The 16,289-nt window shown below is 53.2% G+C and overlaps 6 protein-coding genes across 6 annotated transcripts; all 6 read right to left on the reverse strand.

Moving 5' to 3' along the window:
* Nucleotides 1-155: 155 nt before the first annotated feature.
* J4E92_000949 (uncharacterized protein) lies at nt 156-2,051 on the reverse strand (the record flags this gene model as incomplete). The annotated part of the gene is made up of 1 exon (XM_051492363.1): nt 156-2,051. One exon carries the CDS (start codon nt 2,049-2,051, stop codon nt 156-158), a length of 1,896 nt encoding a protein of 631 aa, XP_051357875.1.
* A 779-nt stretch (nt 2,052-2,830) lies between these two features.
* Nucleotides 2,831-4,382, reverse strand: J4E92_000950 (uncharacterized protein; the record flags this gene model as incomplete). The annotated part of the gene is made up of 4 exons (XM_051492364.1): nt 2,831-3,416; nt 3,477-3,701; nt 3,841-4,045; nt 4,094-4,382. The coding sequence occupies 4 exons, from the start codon at nt 4,380-4,382 to the stop codon at nt 2,831-2,833; spliced, it is 1,305 nt and encodes a 434-aa protein (XP_051357876.1).
* A 2,831-nt stretch (nt 4,383-7,213) lies between these two features.
* On the reverse strand, nt 7,214-8,791 carry J4E92_000951 (uncharacterized protein; the record flags this gene model as incomplete). The annotated part of the gene is made up of 1 exon (XM_051492365.1): nt 7,214-8,791. The coding sequence occupies one exon, from the start codon at nt 8,789-8,791 to the stop codon at nt 7,214-7,216; it is 1,578 nt and encodes a 525-aa protein (XP_051357877.1).
* Nucleotides 8,792-9,610: 819 nt separating this feature from the next.
* Nucleotides 9,611-11,282, reverse strand: J4E92_000952 (uncharacterized protein; the record flags this gene model as incomplete). Its single annotated transcript, XM_051492366.1, has 6 exons — nt 9,611-9,768; nt 9,822-10,315; nt 10,365-10,803; nt 10,853-10,922; nt 10,976-11,101; nt 11,151-11,282. The coding sequence occupies 6 exons, from the start codon at nt 11,280-11,282 to the stop codon at nt 9,611-9,613; spliced, it is 1,419 nt and encodes a 472-aa protein (XP_051357878.1).
* A 1,417-nt stretch (nt 11,283-12,699) lies between these two features.
* Nucleotides 12,700-13,502, reverse strand: J4E92_000953 (uncharacterized protein; the record flags this gene model as incomplete). Its single annotated transcript, XM_051492367.1, has 2 exons — nt 12,700-13,437; nt 13,494-13,502. The coding sequence occupies 2 exons, from the start codon at nt 13,500-13,502 to the stop codon at nt 12,700-12,702; spliced, it is 747 nt and encodes a 248-aa protein (XP_051357879.1).
* Nucleotides 13,503-14,721: 1,219 nt separating this feature from the next.
* On the reverse strand, nt 14,722-15,954 carry J4E92_000954 (uncharacterized protein; the record flags this gene model as incomplete). The annotated part of the gene is made up of 1 exon (XM_051492368.1): nt 14,722-15,954. The coding sequence occupies one exon, from the start codon at nt 15,952-15,954 to the stop codon at nt 14,722-14,724; it is 1,233 nt and encodes a 410-aa protein (XP_051357880.1).
* Between the last annotated feature and the right edge of the window lie 335 nt (nt 15,955-16,289).

A 16,289-nucleotide genomic window follows, 5' to 3' on the forward strand; every position in this document is an offset into this window, starting at 1 on the left:
TGATGTTGAAGGATTGAAGCTTGTGCATTTTGAGACGGCGCGAGTGGAGACATGCCCCGCGCTAAATCCGAAACTGGCAAAACTCGGAGGAAGCTTGAGGGAGGTGCGTTGAACGGCCGCGGCCCCTTTCTTGAATCTACGGCAGCTACATATCACTACAGCCGCGCCTTCGAGCCTTCGCCATCTTCTATCATGCCTTCTTCGGCAGCCTTGATCTGCAACGCCAGTACCCTACTGTAGAATCGCGACAGTGCCAAATTGCCACCCATGAACCACAGACCAGGATGACCGCTCTTCTGCCACATCGTCCTGAACTCGCCCTCGTCGTTGAAACCCCATACATCGCTGACGCGGTCCCCGACTTCATCGCCGAAGATTTTTCGCGCCTGCGTGCGCATGTTCTGGTACCCAGTCGCAAATACGATCTCATCAGCTTCCAGCTTATCACCATCCGCGAACTCGATACCGTTTGGCAAGATCTGCGCAATCTCTTGGCCTTGCTTGACTTTGATCTTGCCATCGATGATAAGCTGGGATGCGCCTACATCGATATAGTAGCCGCCGCCGCGCTGGAAGTACTTGATAAGAAGGCCTGAATCCATCGGTCCACTGTCAAGACCGAAGCCAGCCGCGCGAAGACCGTCGTGCATTTTCTTGTCGTGGTCGGCTTGGATCTTGGTGACTTTGATCTGCTGTGCTTTCAGAAGCTCACTTGGCAGACTCCAGAAAGTCAGGTCGGCGTCGTCGACAGGCGGTGCGTCTTGATCGTACAAACCCTTGTTGCCGATGTCGGTGATAGCCTCGGAAGAGACAACGCATGTTGTACTGCGCTGTACAATGGTGATGTCGTATCCCTTCTCAAAGAAGTCTTGCGCGATATCATGGCCTGAATTGCAGCATCCTACTACCACAGCCTTCTTACCCTTCGACTCGGGATTCGCGCCTGGGTGCTCGGAGCTGTGGCACAGGCGGTCGCCTTTGAAGTCTTGCATACCCTTGATCTGGGGAAAGTTCTTCTCGCCGGAGTGGCCTGTCGCCTGGACAATGTGCTTCGGATGTAATGTGCGTGTCTGAGTGCTCCCATCGGGTTTCCGGCGTTCGACAGTCACGGTCCACTGCTTCTTACTCTCATCCCACGATGTTGATTTGAGGCTTGTCGAAGTCCATACGTTGAGCTCCAGCAGGTTCACGTACGCCTCGAAGAACTCCGCCAGCTTGTCCTTAGGAGTAAAGACTGGCCAATGTGCTGGGAAGGGCACGTAAGGCATGTGGTCGTACCATACTGGGTCGTGGAGTACCAGTTGCCGATATCGCTTGCGCCAGTTGTCACCAACCCTCTCATTTTGGTCGACGATCAACGCGGGGACGTTGAGCATCCGTAGACGCGCAGCGACTGTAAGCCCGCCTTGCCCGGCTCCAAGGATCAACACTGTCGGGTCGATCTCCTCTTTCTCTGCATCACGCGTCTCCTTCCACGTCTTCCTATTCGGGTCTCCTCCATGCTTCACACCCTTTGTCCTTCGGTGACCCAATGGCTCTTCATGACCTTTAAGTTCCTTCAGCAAGGTGTACAGCGTGAACACCTTCCATTGTCCATTGTCTTCGGCTAGGTTCATGACACCCTCGCCACGCCCGAGGCTCGTCTCGAAAGTTACAAAGAAGTTGATACCAGTGATATCGCCTAGAACATCGATCGCTCCAAACTTTGGCGCGCGGTAGTCTGAGCTCTTGTCCACTTCAATCTTTTCCATTTGCACTTTGCTGGAATCCAGGTACTTCTTGATGTCTGCGCTACCCTTCGACGTCCTAAGATCCCAACTCAACGCTAGGTGATCTCTCCAGTAACTGTTGTCTTTGGAGAAGAGGTCGGCGATAGCCGCATGATCCTTTTTCGCAAGTGCATCGTTGAACCGTGTGATCACCTCATTGGCGACCTTATGTGCATCGACGGACTCGTTTGTCGACGACGTTGGCCATACACCGACTGGTATGTTGACACTGCCGGCCTCAGGACGCTCGCTGGAGCGGATTGAAGTGTCGCCGACTCCCATGTTTGTGGCTTGCTGGATGACGTAGGTAAGGAATTGAGTGAGCAGACAGTAATGTGCAACAAAGATGAAGAATAGCTGACAACTACAGCACAAACACAATCTTTTGAACACGGTTAAAAGGGTCACGACATGTCATCAGCTGAGTGAACGGATTACCATCTTGGTGTAATCCGTATACGCGTGTAGCATGCCAAGCCACCGTGGTGTACCTGGTCGGCAAACCTTCCTCGCTGAGAAGTGCGGGGAAGATCGTGGCGTCGCTCCGGGGAACCAACGTGAGAATCCCCCTTCTACCCGCAACTTTCCATCGCAGCGAACTCCGATGTGCGGATAGTCTCCGCTCGAGAAACATTTCTGCTCGAGCATCGTCCAGTCCAGGCCGCGACACGTGGTGCTGTCACGTGTATCGCGAGCTTACCTACAGATCTAGCCAAGTCCACGGCATCCGCATCTGCTTTCGCTCAACTCATGAGACTGAACTGACACAATAGATGCCTACAGCCTCTTCTATCACCCCGATGGCGCATTCCGACAGAGATGACAGTCATGCATTTCAGCGCCACGTCATGTTAAGTTGTACTTAGGTACGGTACCACAGCTGTGTACTCTTACGTGTCTCGCTCCTTCTTCGGACCAACGGTTGATTTGGTATATTCAACTCTACAAGGTCTATAATTATCGTTCTATCGCACATCTAAAGTGCGGAAACAATGTCTATTTTACCAAACCCACGCTAAATAAACACAAAACAGTTTGACATTTCAACAGCGCTCGCACGTTCAACTCGGCCGCCTCGGCCATCCCCAAGTCTTTTGTTGCACAAGCGCTGCCTCATCGTCGCTATCCTCTATCAGTCGCTTGGGTACTGACCCACTCCTCATACTCTCATTCCCCTCAGTTATACTCTCTAGACTCTTCTGCCTGCCTAGTCCCCTCTCCTCAATGACAACGCCGTGAGACTGTCTCCTTCCGTGCCCTGCTGTGATCTCCACTTCCGAGCCTCTGCGCTCGTAAAACGGGTTCGGCTCAGTATGCACGATGACCTCTCTCGTCTCCTTGATTTGGTTCCCTGTCGGGGCGAAGCTAATGACACGCTGCCCATCTTGCTCGGCATTTGCTTTTGTATCGACGGTGTAGGAAGCAAAGCTGGCGAGCTCGTGAATCGAACCCCGTGCTTTGTGCGGATTTGTGCCGGTGGTGCGGTGACCGGTGGTGGATTGGTTGGACGAGGACTTGAACTCGTGGGCAATGGATGCCATGCCTGTCTTGCGCGATGTCGAGATTGCGATGCGTTTGATGAGGTTGGCCATTGTCATTTCGATGTTGAGTTTTACTAGGTAGGCGAGAGGATGGAATTGGATGTATCTGGAAGAAGGTGGGTTAGTAAAGGTCAGAGGTTGGCTTCTGTCAACGAGTAACACTTACACAAAGGAATTTGGTATCGACATAGCGGCGATAATCATGACGTCCATAAGAAGTGATACCATCACGATTTGCTGGTTGAAACGAACGAGCTTATTGTACTTTGTGAGGCCGTTGTTGATCAAGTTCTGCTTCACAGTCTTTAGGAAGTACCAGTTCAACGCCGCGTCGGCGAGGAGGTAGAGACCCTTTTCAATCCGGTCCCAGTACTCGTTGATGAGGTGGTACCTGTTGGATCGTCAGTCTAATGCTTGGTACGATTGGGTCTCGCAGATGTCGTTCCACCACGAACCAGCCAGACGAACCCAGCCGATCGTCCAGCCCATTGCGACAACCATTGATGCACGCTACCAGGAAAGTAACTTACTTCGAGTTGATTTGTAACCTCGCTGGTATCCAGACATTGAAGACACTGATGTTGATAACAGTGACGAAAACCGCAGTGCTAATCATGATCCATCTCGAACGCCGTCGATCAGGCACGATGACACGGATACGGTTGATGATAATCTGCAAAAGCAGCTGAACCTGGATACACCACCAGAACAAGATGGTGAAGTAAAACGCGAAGCCTGGGGTGGTTAGCATAATCTCAAAAGCTCTACATCGTCACTACCTACTTGGTCTTATGTACTTGAGCAAGTGTAAAAAGCTCTCAAGGCCCATGGTAAACGAGACAATAAGTTCCAGCCATATCATCCAGACGTAGACGCTCCTGAGCGGTGATCGCGATCCTCTTGTTTGTTTGACAATGAGCCATAGGGCCAGGATGACATTGAGTAATGTCAGTCCCCACACGACGGAGGCTATGATGATGTCTGCTTTCGTGATGGGCTCATTCTTGTAATTATCTGAGATGAATGGGCCCCATGGTTGGAACGACGGATCATCATGATATTCGTTACTCATGCTGAGCCAGCGTGGAAAAGATGTGTGGAACGATGGTGGCCTGATAATGAACGTCGCAAACTTAGCGAACGTGGTGTTGTATACTATGTGCGACCGGTCGAGAGTGAGCCGTTATGACACACGCGAAGACCCTTCACATTCTTTGTCCAGACCGACTGATCCATAACGGCAGCTAGGGGGGTTTTCAGGAGATGAAGCGAACACTTGACAGACCCTCGAGTCGAAATAGAGTTCGACAGAAAGTGGCGTATTAGCCCTGTGTTCGAGAAGGACAGATCCCATTCGTTGGGCGTCAAGCTTGGGTGGATATCCGGAAGGCAAACGAGCGATCCTTTCGTGAATCGTGCCACTAATCCTGTAACAGCAGTGCTGCTGGATCGTAATGGTCCGACCTGCATACGGAACGGGATCTATCCTGCTGGAACGCTAATGCTCGCTTGACAGGGAAGGGCATCCCTTTTGCGGGGTGATGCACGATTATTGCGCATCCTCCAGGCGATGCACACATGCATTTGAACAACTGGAGAACCACGGGGAGCAGTACCTTAACTGTGATATGTTATTCATGGACTGGTAGTCCATATCTGGCAACGTGAAGTATGGCGGTGAAGAGTGCAAGATCCAGAGAGCTGTTCTGACACGCGCGGCGGCAAAGTTGGTGCTGTTTCCAAGCTGTCCAGGTCTGATGCCTGTCAAGTTTCCTAGTGGCGTCGAAGGGATTTACCGCGCTCACGACGATGCCCAGGTGTTGAGGTGCTAGCAGCTGCTGGCTTACCGGTAGGTATGGCGACTCTTCCGCGTGATGTGATTTGCTCTCCGGCGACGCTTTTGATGGACTCAGGCAAACTTGCAATAGACTGCATCGCATGAGAACTATTGCTAGGGGTACGTGGTGTTTAACCCTTATACTGCCAGCTGCTACGGCCAGCGCACCTTCTGCTTCACTAGGTGATGCGATTGAAGCCTCGAGTACTGCCTTCCTATACAGTTGTGGGCCTCCGTTGCATCCGTGAAGCTGCACCTGTCATGGTTAATGCAGACCCAACGATCTGGACTTCATCGTCTCCTCATTTTCCATAAGTTCGGTTTAACACACGGCGGTTCGCCAAACTAGTGTGGGTGCGGACGCGCCGCCTGCCATGGTCTTGCGTGCCGTGCACACGTGTGTCCTGCCTTGTCCTGGGCTACTTCCAAGGTTGGATATTAATTCAGGCCATTCGACCTCGACGCCGTCAGCTTTAGCAACGGCGCCTGGGCGCCCCCTAGCAGGGTCGCCGACTTTGGATGAACGTCGGAGGATTGGTAGGCTGCGGCCGCAAGGAACATGGCTGCGGATGAAACGTGCACCGAGTGGGCTAGACGAGATTGCCACTTGAGCAAGGCCGGGGAAGTGCCTCCGAGCGAAAATTCAAATGTGCACCGTCCCGAGCAACACGATGTGCGGAGTCGATATCCTGTTTTTAATGAGACGGGAACAGGATGGTGCATATCGAAGGCCTTGTCGCTGATCGTCGAAGAGGTCGGGGGGATTTGCGACATGCGTTAGTATGCGGGTCCAGGCGATCATTGCGACCCAGCGTTTCGAGATCAACAGCCCCGACCGGTTTGCACCCATTGTGACAACTCAAACAGTTACTGATTAATGTCGCATCGTCATAGGCTGCGGATTCTTGGAACATACCGAATCGTGGCGAGACCAGCTTGCGATTTGACGCAGCAGCAAACCCTTCGATGTTTGTTCATCTCCAGACGGAACGCGCCCCGCCACGACTCTATCTAGACAATAGCCCTACCGTACGCCCATCACCGGCTCAACACTATGTACGCCACTAACTCTGTTTTGAAAGCCACACACTCCGGTCAGCCAAATGCAGGTACCTAACTTCAGTGTTAATGACGTACACGCCTTGTCGTATTCCTGTGATGCCCGAACCAAAGAGTAATCATGAGCGCAAGCCACGATAGTCTAGTCTGCATAACACGCCAACGAGAGTTCGACTGCATCGCCGAGTTCACGATCAACATATTTAGCGACGCCCAGAAGCCAAGCTGCGGATTCTTCACTGCCCGAACAGCTGCCCAAGTACGCACCCAGTAGACAACACGCACGTGAACTACTCCTCCCACCGCGCAGCCCAACATCTACATCACGATCCTGAGCCCACACCGCCCTGTTCATTCCAAATTATCTCAAGATGGCGTACTGTACATCCAGTTTCCGGTACTCAAGATATTCCGCGCCTTGGAAACAGCAAAGTGGCATAGCGTCCACTCCGTCGCCATCAAGGTGTGCGCTTTCCGCTCTACCTCGTGTCTCCGCCCCGCGAAGCCCTACGTTCTATTCTGCTTCTGTTCTGGCGAGACTTTGATGCATACGCGAGATGCTTGGTATGCTTGTTCGAACTGCGGATGTGTTGTTTTCGTAAGTATCAGGATGGAGGACTGATTCAGACGGAATATGCATTTGAGGACAGTGCTAGGTTTGTGAAGAGGAAGAAGTGTAGATTGGATGGTGATTTCTGCTTCGAACTAAATACAGGAGAAGGGTATGTGGTATGCTGAGTCAAACGGTGTGACACTTTCGATCTCGAGCTGAAGGCCGAATAAAGAGCTCCTCACTATCGAAGCCGACCCTTAAGGTACTAAGAGCGCTTAACGGTGTCGATCGGTCGTAAGACTGTGCAATGCAAGCATTCACGTCGGAAAGCAACAGGACACAGTAATGTTTGAAATGTTTTGTTACATTGGCTTTTCTACTCCTACAGCAACATCGCATCATTGGTATCATCAATAACATCAACCACCCACCCAAATCTATACTAATACAACATTTAGATAGTGTGCTTTCCAGCACCGCATGTCTGGCCATGGTGAGCATGTCCACCATCATCGAATCTCGACATAAGTCTGCTCCTCTCGGCGCCACGCTTGCGGAGGGTCATGTTGGCCCTTGGAATACCTTCGAAGCTTAGGGCGTACTTGGCAACCGAGTTGGCGATGCTCTGGGTGTTGAGTAGGTAAGCGTCGAGAGCCAGGTTGTCGATGGTATCGCAAGCCTGGTGGTAGCAGGCGTCGAGCGGAGCACCAGCCTCACCACCGAAGAGTTGTGCTTCCTCCTCAGTCTTCAGCACCTCAGCACCGGTAAACAGACCACCTGAAGGAATTCCGTTCTCGAGGAAAGCAGCGTAATCAGAGCGGAGAGTGAAGAGAGAAGGTACGTGGGCAAGGCCACGCTCCTCGTAGAACTCCTCAAAGTCCTTCTCGATAGTGTCAGACCCAGCGGCGCCGGAGAAGTTGAACGCACTGCCGTCACCGTCGTAGATACCGAGGACGTAGTTGGGCGATGCGATCATATCGAAATTGAGGTAGGCGCGGATCTTGTTGGCCTCAGTTGCGTTACCACCGAAGGTACCGTTGATGGTCTTCATGTAATAGAAGGAGCCCAGCTTGCCAAACTCCTCCGCACCCCAGAATCCAAGACGGACGGCGTTCTTGATCTTGTACTTGGTAAGGGCAAGACCGGTCATGAGCGTACCAATGGTACCAGATCCGTCATCGTTGATGCCGGGGCCGGCAAAGACGGAGTCGGTGTGACCACCGAGCATGAGCACGTTGTCGTGGTCACCTTGCTTGGTCTCGGCAATGACGTTGTAGTTGGTGCGGTTCTCGCGAATGGCATCAATGAAAAGAGTTCCCTCAACTGTGCCGTTGCCGAGCTTGGCTACAATACCCTCACCGGCTTCCTTGGTAATGCCAACAACGGGAGCGTAGTCGCCATCACCACCGAGGGTACCAGAAAGAGGTGTGTTGGGCTCGGTGTTGTAGATTATAGCGCCGACCGCACCGGCGGTTTGAGCGTTGGCGGCCTTGTCAGCGAATGGACATGTGCCTCGAGAGATAAGCGCGATCTGGCCAGAAACTCCGGCTGGGAAGTCGTCAACAGCGCATCCGAGGTTGTTAACCTTGACAACGTTGGCGGTAACATCTCCAGAGGGACCAAAGGTCATGTAAGCGGCCTCGATCTCTTCGCCAGCAACAGTGAGCTTGGTGGTCGCTGCGGTGAAGAGCTCGACGAAGGGCTGCTTGTACACATCGTAGTATCCAGTCGCCTTGAGCGTTTGGTACAGCCATTCAGTGGTAGCGTTGTGACCAGTGCTACCGAAAGCACGGTTGCCACCAGCCTCGTCGGCGAAAGTCTGAAGCTGTTGGGAGCCTGCGAGAAGGTCCTCGAGCTTGATATCCTTGATCAGGTCCTTGCGAGAGACAAGCTTCTTGGGTGGCCCATGAGGGTGTGGCTTTCCAGGCAACTGAGGCTTCTGAGGCTTCTCGGGCTTTGCAGAAGGCTTTGGCTTCGCATCGTACTGTGCGAGGACAGGCGCAGCGAGCGCAACGAAGGGAACGAACCTCATCTTGATGGATAGTAGTGGCAGATGAGCAGGAGAAGAGGAGGTTGCCTTGGGATATGTCACAGGTACAGACTGGCTCTATATACTAAACCTCGTATCCATATGGCTGGTCCAGAAAGTCTTCATGGGCCACCATGTGCTTGTAGAACTAACCGATACAGGCAGCTGCTGTATCCATCGGTGCTTCATGGTCGCTCAGGAACCGCAATTGAGCAGGTAAGGGCATGCGGTGGGTCCGTGGAAACGGGTAGCCGGGTGTAGAGCTGGGGGGCGAAGGCGACGCGATTGATGAAAGTCTGCTTGGCTGCGCAATGCTGTGTTGCATGAGGAAGGTAGAATAACCGCGTCGCTCGGCGGAGCCCTCTAGTTCCACGCCGGACGCAACTTGATTGGGAAGGAACGGACTGTGCAGATAAAGCCAAGCCCTTGGCGCGCCATCGCCACAATCAGAACGAAAGAAACGAGAAGAGGCGATATCACGGATCTGCGACTAGATCCTGCGCGGAGGCGTGTAGCTTGGCGGTTAGTTGCGGTTCGGAGGTAAACGAATAGAGCCCAAAGAGCGAGCAACGGTGATACCGCGACCGCTAGAGGTTGCGAGGCAGGGTTGATACAGGGCTCTGAGCGGTCTGGACATGATTGTTGATAAGTTTAATTCGGGATCAAGAGGGGGAGTGCGCTGTGCCGGAACTCTTTATTGAACCAATCGTCGTGCACACGAGGCGGCACTGATACCGACGATACAGCCGGGATCGACAGTTGCAATGAATTCTAAACTTCGCCCTGCCGCGAGCAATCTCAGATTGACGAGATCCTGTCCATCTATCTCTCAAACCCCTCCTGCATCTTGACAATGAAAACACCACGTTCCATGGTGTTGATCAGGATGTGACCACTCTTGAACAATGCATAGCTTGACCACGTGCCAACAAAGTCGACGGTACCGCCGCCAGGCATGTCGTCATCCTCCGGGTAAACGTCTGCGCAAAGGTCAGTATAGATGAATTGATAGGATGATCGTACATTTGCATACCGAAGAACCCAACTTCCTTCACGCCAGCACCAGTCGGGTCGTCAGGGATGCTGCGAACATCCAGAACGCGGAATCCGGTGCCGTAGTTCGATTGGTAAGCAAAGCCGTTCGCGACATACTGGTTGTGGTCGATACCCTTTGCTCCGCTCTTGTACAGTCCAGTCTGTTTAGGCGCACGGAGGGATGAGATGTCCCAGATATACGTGATGGGGTGACCAGGGATCGCTGGACCCACTTGGTCGTATTCGTCATATTCGTCATCGAGCAAAAGAAACTGCTGGTTCATGGGGTCCAAAACGTTGCCCTGGTGGGTGTATGCCGCGCCTTCGTAAGAAGTGTTAGATAAGATGACCGGGGCCTTCTTGTCAGTCACATCGTAGATCGTAAGAGAGTCCTCGTTGTAGCCATAGCAAATCTCATGGCCCTCGAATTCCGCATCTGGTCCGCGGTAGATGAGGCATTGCGCATCGTGTACGTAACCGTCCTCTGATGCACTATTCTGAGTCAGTGATGCTCACATCCCCAACAACATGTCTCACTCACCAGCCCGGGCTTGTTGGGTTTGAAGGGTCGGTGATATCAATGAAGATAATGCCCGACTTGCACTTGTCAGTCCTTGGCTGGGCACCAACGGCATAGATGAAGTTTGTCTCTGGGTTTGTGACGACGTTGTGTGTTCGGCCGTTGGGAAGGCCTTTGAAATGACCAACGAGGTCATTGGCATTGCTAAAGGTGACAGGAGACGCAGGGTCGATGTCGATCAACTTCTTCATGTCGAAGATCTGAATGCCATGGCCGACCGCCTCGCTACCGATGATCATCAGGTTGTTCTGGCCACGGATCTCGCGCCACGTGCTGGGCGTAGAGTAGGCGGGTAGACGACCCAAGTACGAAAGCTTGCCCTCTGCCGTGATTTCAGCGAATGCAGCGCCATCTTGTTGTCCGATGGCAACGAATTCGCGACCGTCTTCAGATGTCCAGCCTAATGTTGTTCAGCGAAGATCTCAGCAACTCGATATGTGAACTCTTACCCCATGAAGAAGATCCGACACCGCGAGTGCTGCCGAGCTCGGCGTGCGACAAGAAGTGAAGCAAGTCAATCTATACCGATTCGTTAATGACTGAAACTCGTGATATATGGTGCATGGACTGACATTTTGGCATCGGAAGACGTCCTGTCCGGCGATTGCGGTGCCGTTCATGCACTCCACCTTTTCTTTGATCTCGGCGTATTGGGCAGAGTTGTACATGCCCGCAGCTTCCTGGCGTGCCCATGACTCCTGGTAAGAGTCAATACAGAATTCGAAGATGCTGGAATGGGGTTGCGACCTTCTTGAGGGCAACATTGTTCTCGTGCCTGATACCAGAGTCGTAAAGCTGTGCGGCTCTGAACTCATCTTTGGGCATTTCCTTTGCCGCCGCAAGGGCGGACAGGGAAAGAAGGGCGGTGCGTAGGTACATGTTGACGGCGACTTGAACGATGCGCAAGATGCCGATGGAGAATCATCATGGGCTCTTCGCACAGTCTTAAATGCGTCCCTACGACATGGAGGTGCTCGACATGCCAGCACCCATCCTGCAGCACCTATGGCAAACCCGGCAGGTAGTCACCATACCTGCCCGTTTGGATGCTACTATCCGTGTAACCATGTAACCATCCATTACACCTGGTGGTACAGATCCGCGATTGGCAGCCGGTAGAGATCATAAGCAAGGTGTAGATGAGGACGAATGCCGTGCAGGGTATGACATTGGTGGCTTTAGATGAAGCAAAAGCTTCGTGTAAGGAGCTGTCGACGAGATAGGAAGGAGGCTTCACTAAGCATGTCTTGGCTACAGCGGAAGAAGGCAGCGCCCAGATGCCAAGGTGCAGATCCTAGGATACAGATAACTGCTGTTCCTGGAACATAGATAACAGCTGCTGTTGTTGAACGTTTGACCAGGCAATGGGATTATCGTATGCAGCTATTCAGTGGGTTGTGGCCATATTGTTTCGTGGATGTGCCGGCCAACGAGCCTCGTTGGGTGTTGCGCGCAGAGAGCGCAGGCACGCAGGGACAGATGACGGACGGCCTGTTTTACCGAGGCATGTGAGCATGCACCCCCAAAGTTAAACAGGTGCTTTGAAGTCTACGCTGCCCATCTAAGCTCAAGTTCGCATGCTGGGAAGACAATGTAACCTTCTTAGCTTTTTTGGTATAAGATCATTGTTCTTCGCGGGGAGGGGTGTCGGGTTTTCCACTGAATGGGGTGCATGTGAGGCTCAAGCGGCTCCATCGCGTGATTCGGCTGCACAATTCGCGTGAGAGTTATTCACTTGCGTCGATACAACAAGCTCGTTAATGTAAGCAATAAGCAGACAAGCATTAATAATAGGGCTGATGGATGAGCGCGACGGGCCGTAGGGTGTTGCGGCTTGTGTTAGGGCTCTGGCCAGTGCCACGGTGGCCGTTCAAATTTGCTTACTTGCATGCACGTGAGCAGCAGAGATTGACCTCGCGCGAATGCAGCGCTAGAGATCTGGGATGGCAAAGGCAAATGTTCGATGTTCGGGATATTTCGCGATGGAGTTTGCAGTTCACGATGGGTCTCAAGTGGGGAGGAGCGGGGCAGCGTTGGGCCGTCACCCGAGCCTGGAACGCCTGCCCACTGAACGGCGCGGGGCCCACTATTGCGTCACCAAACAAAACAATCAACACGGCAGAGGAAGCGGCAGGTAGCAGGTAGCTGTTTTGAATGGGACTGTGTCCACTAAATCTTCATTACTGAATCTATGTAGTCATTGATGTCGTGAATCTGATCGTAAGCTCACCCGCAATGGCGGGGAGACAGGGTGAAATGTTCCTCTTCCTCGGCTCCCCAGTGTCGGATCAAGCACTCACAACTTGGCCTCGACCTTCTTCAGGCACTCTGGGAACTCCTTCCAGTCGTACATGATGGCCGCGCACTTGGTCTCCTCGGTGAGGAGCTTGGCCATCTGCTCCATCTTCTCCTTGCCCTCCTCGATGCCGTAGATGCCAACGTAGCCGATGCAAGGAATACCAGCGCGCATGGCAGCAGTGGCACCGCTCTTGCTGTCCTCGACGGTGACAGCCTCGGAGGGCTTGACACCGAGCTGCTCAGCAGCGTATAGGTAGATCTTGGGGTCGGGCTTGGATGAAGGGGGGTCGAGTGAGGTGGCGGCGGAGTAGACGTGCTCGGGAGGGAAGAAGTGTGCGATGCCGGCCTTCTCGATGGAGGCGACGACACGGCTCTTGGCGGAAGTAGAGACGACGGACATGGGGTAGCCCTGCTCCTTGAGCTTGTTGAGCTGCTCAGTCACGCCGGGGCACTCGACGGCCTTCTGGCTGAGTTTGAGGGTTACGGCTCCGAGTTCTTGCGCGACAAAGTCGTCCATCTCGGCGTCGTCCATCTTGAAGTTGTGCTTCTTCTGCAGGCCATTGAGCATGCCGCGGAAGTTGTGGCCGACAAAGTCCTCGAGCAATGACTCGGCTGTGTAGCGGTCGGAGATGTTGTGCTTCTCGAGGACCTGGTTGGTGAGGTCGGCGCAGGCCTCGAACGCGAAACGCTCAGACTGGACGAGCGTGTTGTCGCAGTCGAGCATGATGTACTTCGCCTATGCACGTGTTAGCGGGGTACTGGCGGGGTACATGTTAGCACAGGAACGCGTACCTTGCCCATGGTTGCGGTTGTGTAGTGTGTAGTAGTTGGGTGGATAGGAGTAGTAGTGGTGTCGATCGACGTGCAAGAAAGGGGTTTGGTAGAGAGAAGTGGAGAATTGGAGTGAGAAGTTGTAGAAGATGGGGGTTTTGTTGAGAGAGAGAGGAGTAAATAGAGTAGTAGCGCCTGCCAGGTGTCAGGGGAGGGCGGTGCAGCAGCGGAGGCGCGTTTACGTCATTGGCTGACCGAGTGGAGCGTGCCCGGTCTATTGGGCGGACGAACGTCGCGGTCGCAGCTTCTCTCACCACTTTCTTTCACCTCGGACCCACTTTACTTCCTTAGCGGATCGCGGGGTCGTTTGGCAACAACCTTGTCGGCAACCTAACAATGCGCATTCCGCCTTGTGTTCTGTCATGTCTTTTACCATGAGTACTGTACTTTCTACGCGCCCGTCTCACCGCCTAAGATTTACTTTAGGTTGCGAGCTACTGCATTGAATGACATGTTGCCGCAAGCCCACGTCTTGTGCAACCTACCATCGCGCTGACCACCTCACCCCGCATAGAGGATTCCAGAGCCCAAGACGGTGTGCGGTGTGCATAGTAACTAGTTCCTGCATATAGGCAGTGATGGGCTTGCATCCCCGCCCATGTCTTACTGCAGCCTCACCACTTGGGTGTGATCGAGTGGCGCATATGATGACGATCTGAACAAGATGCTATCACTCCAGGGCTTGATGCAAGTTCTGGTGTGAGTTCTTGCGCGGGCCTGGCGATTGTACGTACCGGGTTCCTGGTACGCATGCCACGTCTCACGTGGTGTCTATGGAGCTGCGCAAGACAACTCGTGTCGTCAGAGGAACTCACTTGTGAAATCATCTGTCGACCGCGTCATACTACGATGATGAAATACGATATGCACTTTTCTCTAATGAAACCTGCTCGCCGAACTTCTACACAAGACCCTTGACCAGATTGTTACTCATCAGGACCAGAAGATCGTGTTAACATCACTCGCTGCTTTATGGCACATGTGCGGATGATCTAGCATGGTTCGAGTAGTTAGCCCAAGGTGAGATCACCACGACATGGAATGAGACAAACTGTACAGGATCAAACGTAATTATGTAGAATTCGTTATACTTTTCGCTCAACATGCTCAACGCCAGTGATGCCTTATTATACAAGTAGACTAATCGTAACACTCTTCAGAGTTTCAGGTGAGAAAACTTCTGACAACCTTATTTCTTAGAGTCCTCCTTCGCCTTCTCGGCCAACTTTGACGCTTCATCTCCCTTCTTCTGGAGGATGCTGGAGATCTCTGAGACGGTGTCTCGGAAGAGCTTCTGAGCCTCATCGCCGTGCTTCTGGGCAACATCCTGGAGCTGGCTCAACTTGGGCATGATCTGGTCGCCTCCAGGGATCTGCTTGAGGTATTGTTCGTAGTCACCGAAACCAGCATCCTTAGCCTTGTTGGCAGCGCTCTTGACGTATGACTCGAGGTCACCTGTGTCGCCTTTCTCGACAGCAGACTTGACGCGCTCGTACAGCTCTTGTACGTTTCCGCCCTTGAGCGCATCTGCGTTCTCCTCCACAATCTTCTTGACCTGAGGGTTCTTGTCAAGGTAGGGCTTAGCCTGCTCCATACCCTTGTCCCAGGCCTCGTCACCCATCTTCTTAAGCTTGTCAACCTTTTCTTGTACGATGCTGCGGATCTTTTCGATGTTGGATGCGCTCACGCCGGTCTTGACCACGTCGCTGATCTGCTTCCATGTTCTATCGACCTCCTTCTTGGCCTCAGGACCATACTTGTCGCCGTACTCCTTGAGCTTGTCGATGTTACCGCCGACCTTCTCCTTGAGTTGAGGGTGGTTGTCCATGATCTGCTGCGACGCGTCGCCAGCGAGATCTGCGATGCGGCTCATGTGCTTGGTAATGACGTCCCAAGTCTTGTGAGCGGTAACAAGGCTCATGTCGCCATTGCCGAGGACCTGGCGCATTTCATCGTATGCTTCGGTGACGATTTGGTCGACCTCCTTGCCGTGCTTTGCGCGAATGGCATCAAGGTCATCGAATGCAGAATCAACGTAGCCCTTGGCGCCGGGGATGAAGGCTGCGTAGCTCTGCGCGGCATTGCGTAGCCATTGCAGCGCCTCGTTGGGTTCAGGTGTCTGCTCCTTGATCTTCTGTGTAGCTGAGCTGACGTAGCCTTTGGCAGTCTTGGAAGCCACCACAACGTCACGGGCGCCTGATTGCCTGTAGAAGATGTAGCCGACGGTGACTGCAGCAAGGGCACCAGAAGCGGCACCGATGGCGGCATGTGAGCCGGCGCCCGCGTTGCCGGAGGTTGCTGACTCGGTGGACTGGAAGCGGGGCTTCTGGGCGCGGAACTGAGGGTTGGCTACCCGCGCAGCTGGGCGGCGAGCACACCGTGCTGCAAAGCGCGCATTCTGAGTTGCTTGTCTCGAGAACATGGTTGGGTATGAAGGTGATTGAGTAGTCAATGAATTTGAGAAAGAGACCTGAATGCAATTGATAAGGCCTGGGGTATCTTGCAAGAAAGCAGTGTGTGATAGAGGAAAGTTCGACAAGGGATCCAGAGCTTTAAGCAGCTGCAAGCAAACTGCATGCTCACCAAGAATGACGTCGCCATGATGATGCGCAGCGCTAAGCCCTATACAGCCCGCTAAGCCTGCAAGGGCCGACAAAGCCGACGAACCCACCCAGCGTCATTGGTCTGTCATCGCACTATGAATTTAAGCTTAACCTCCCCACGATTTCCCATGTGAGCGTGAGCGGGAACAGGTTT

The sequence above is a fragment of the Alternaria infectoria genome, assembly GCF_024043175.1.
Source record: "Alternaria infectoria strain BMP 0036 chromosome Unknown scaffold_1, whole genome shotgun sequence".
Taxonomy (NCBI): domain Eukaryota; kingdom Fungi; phylum Ascomycota; class Dothideomycetes; order Pleosporales; family Pleosporaceae; genus Alternaria; species Alternaria infectoria.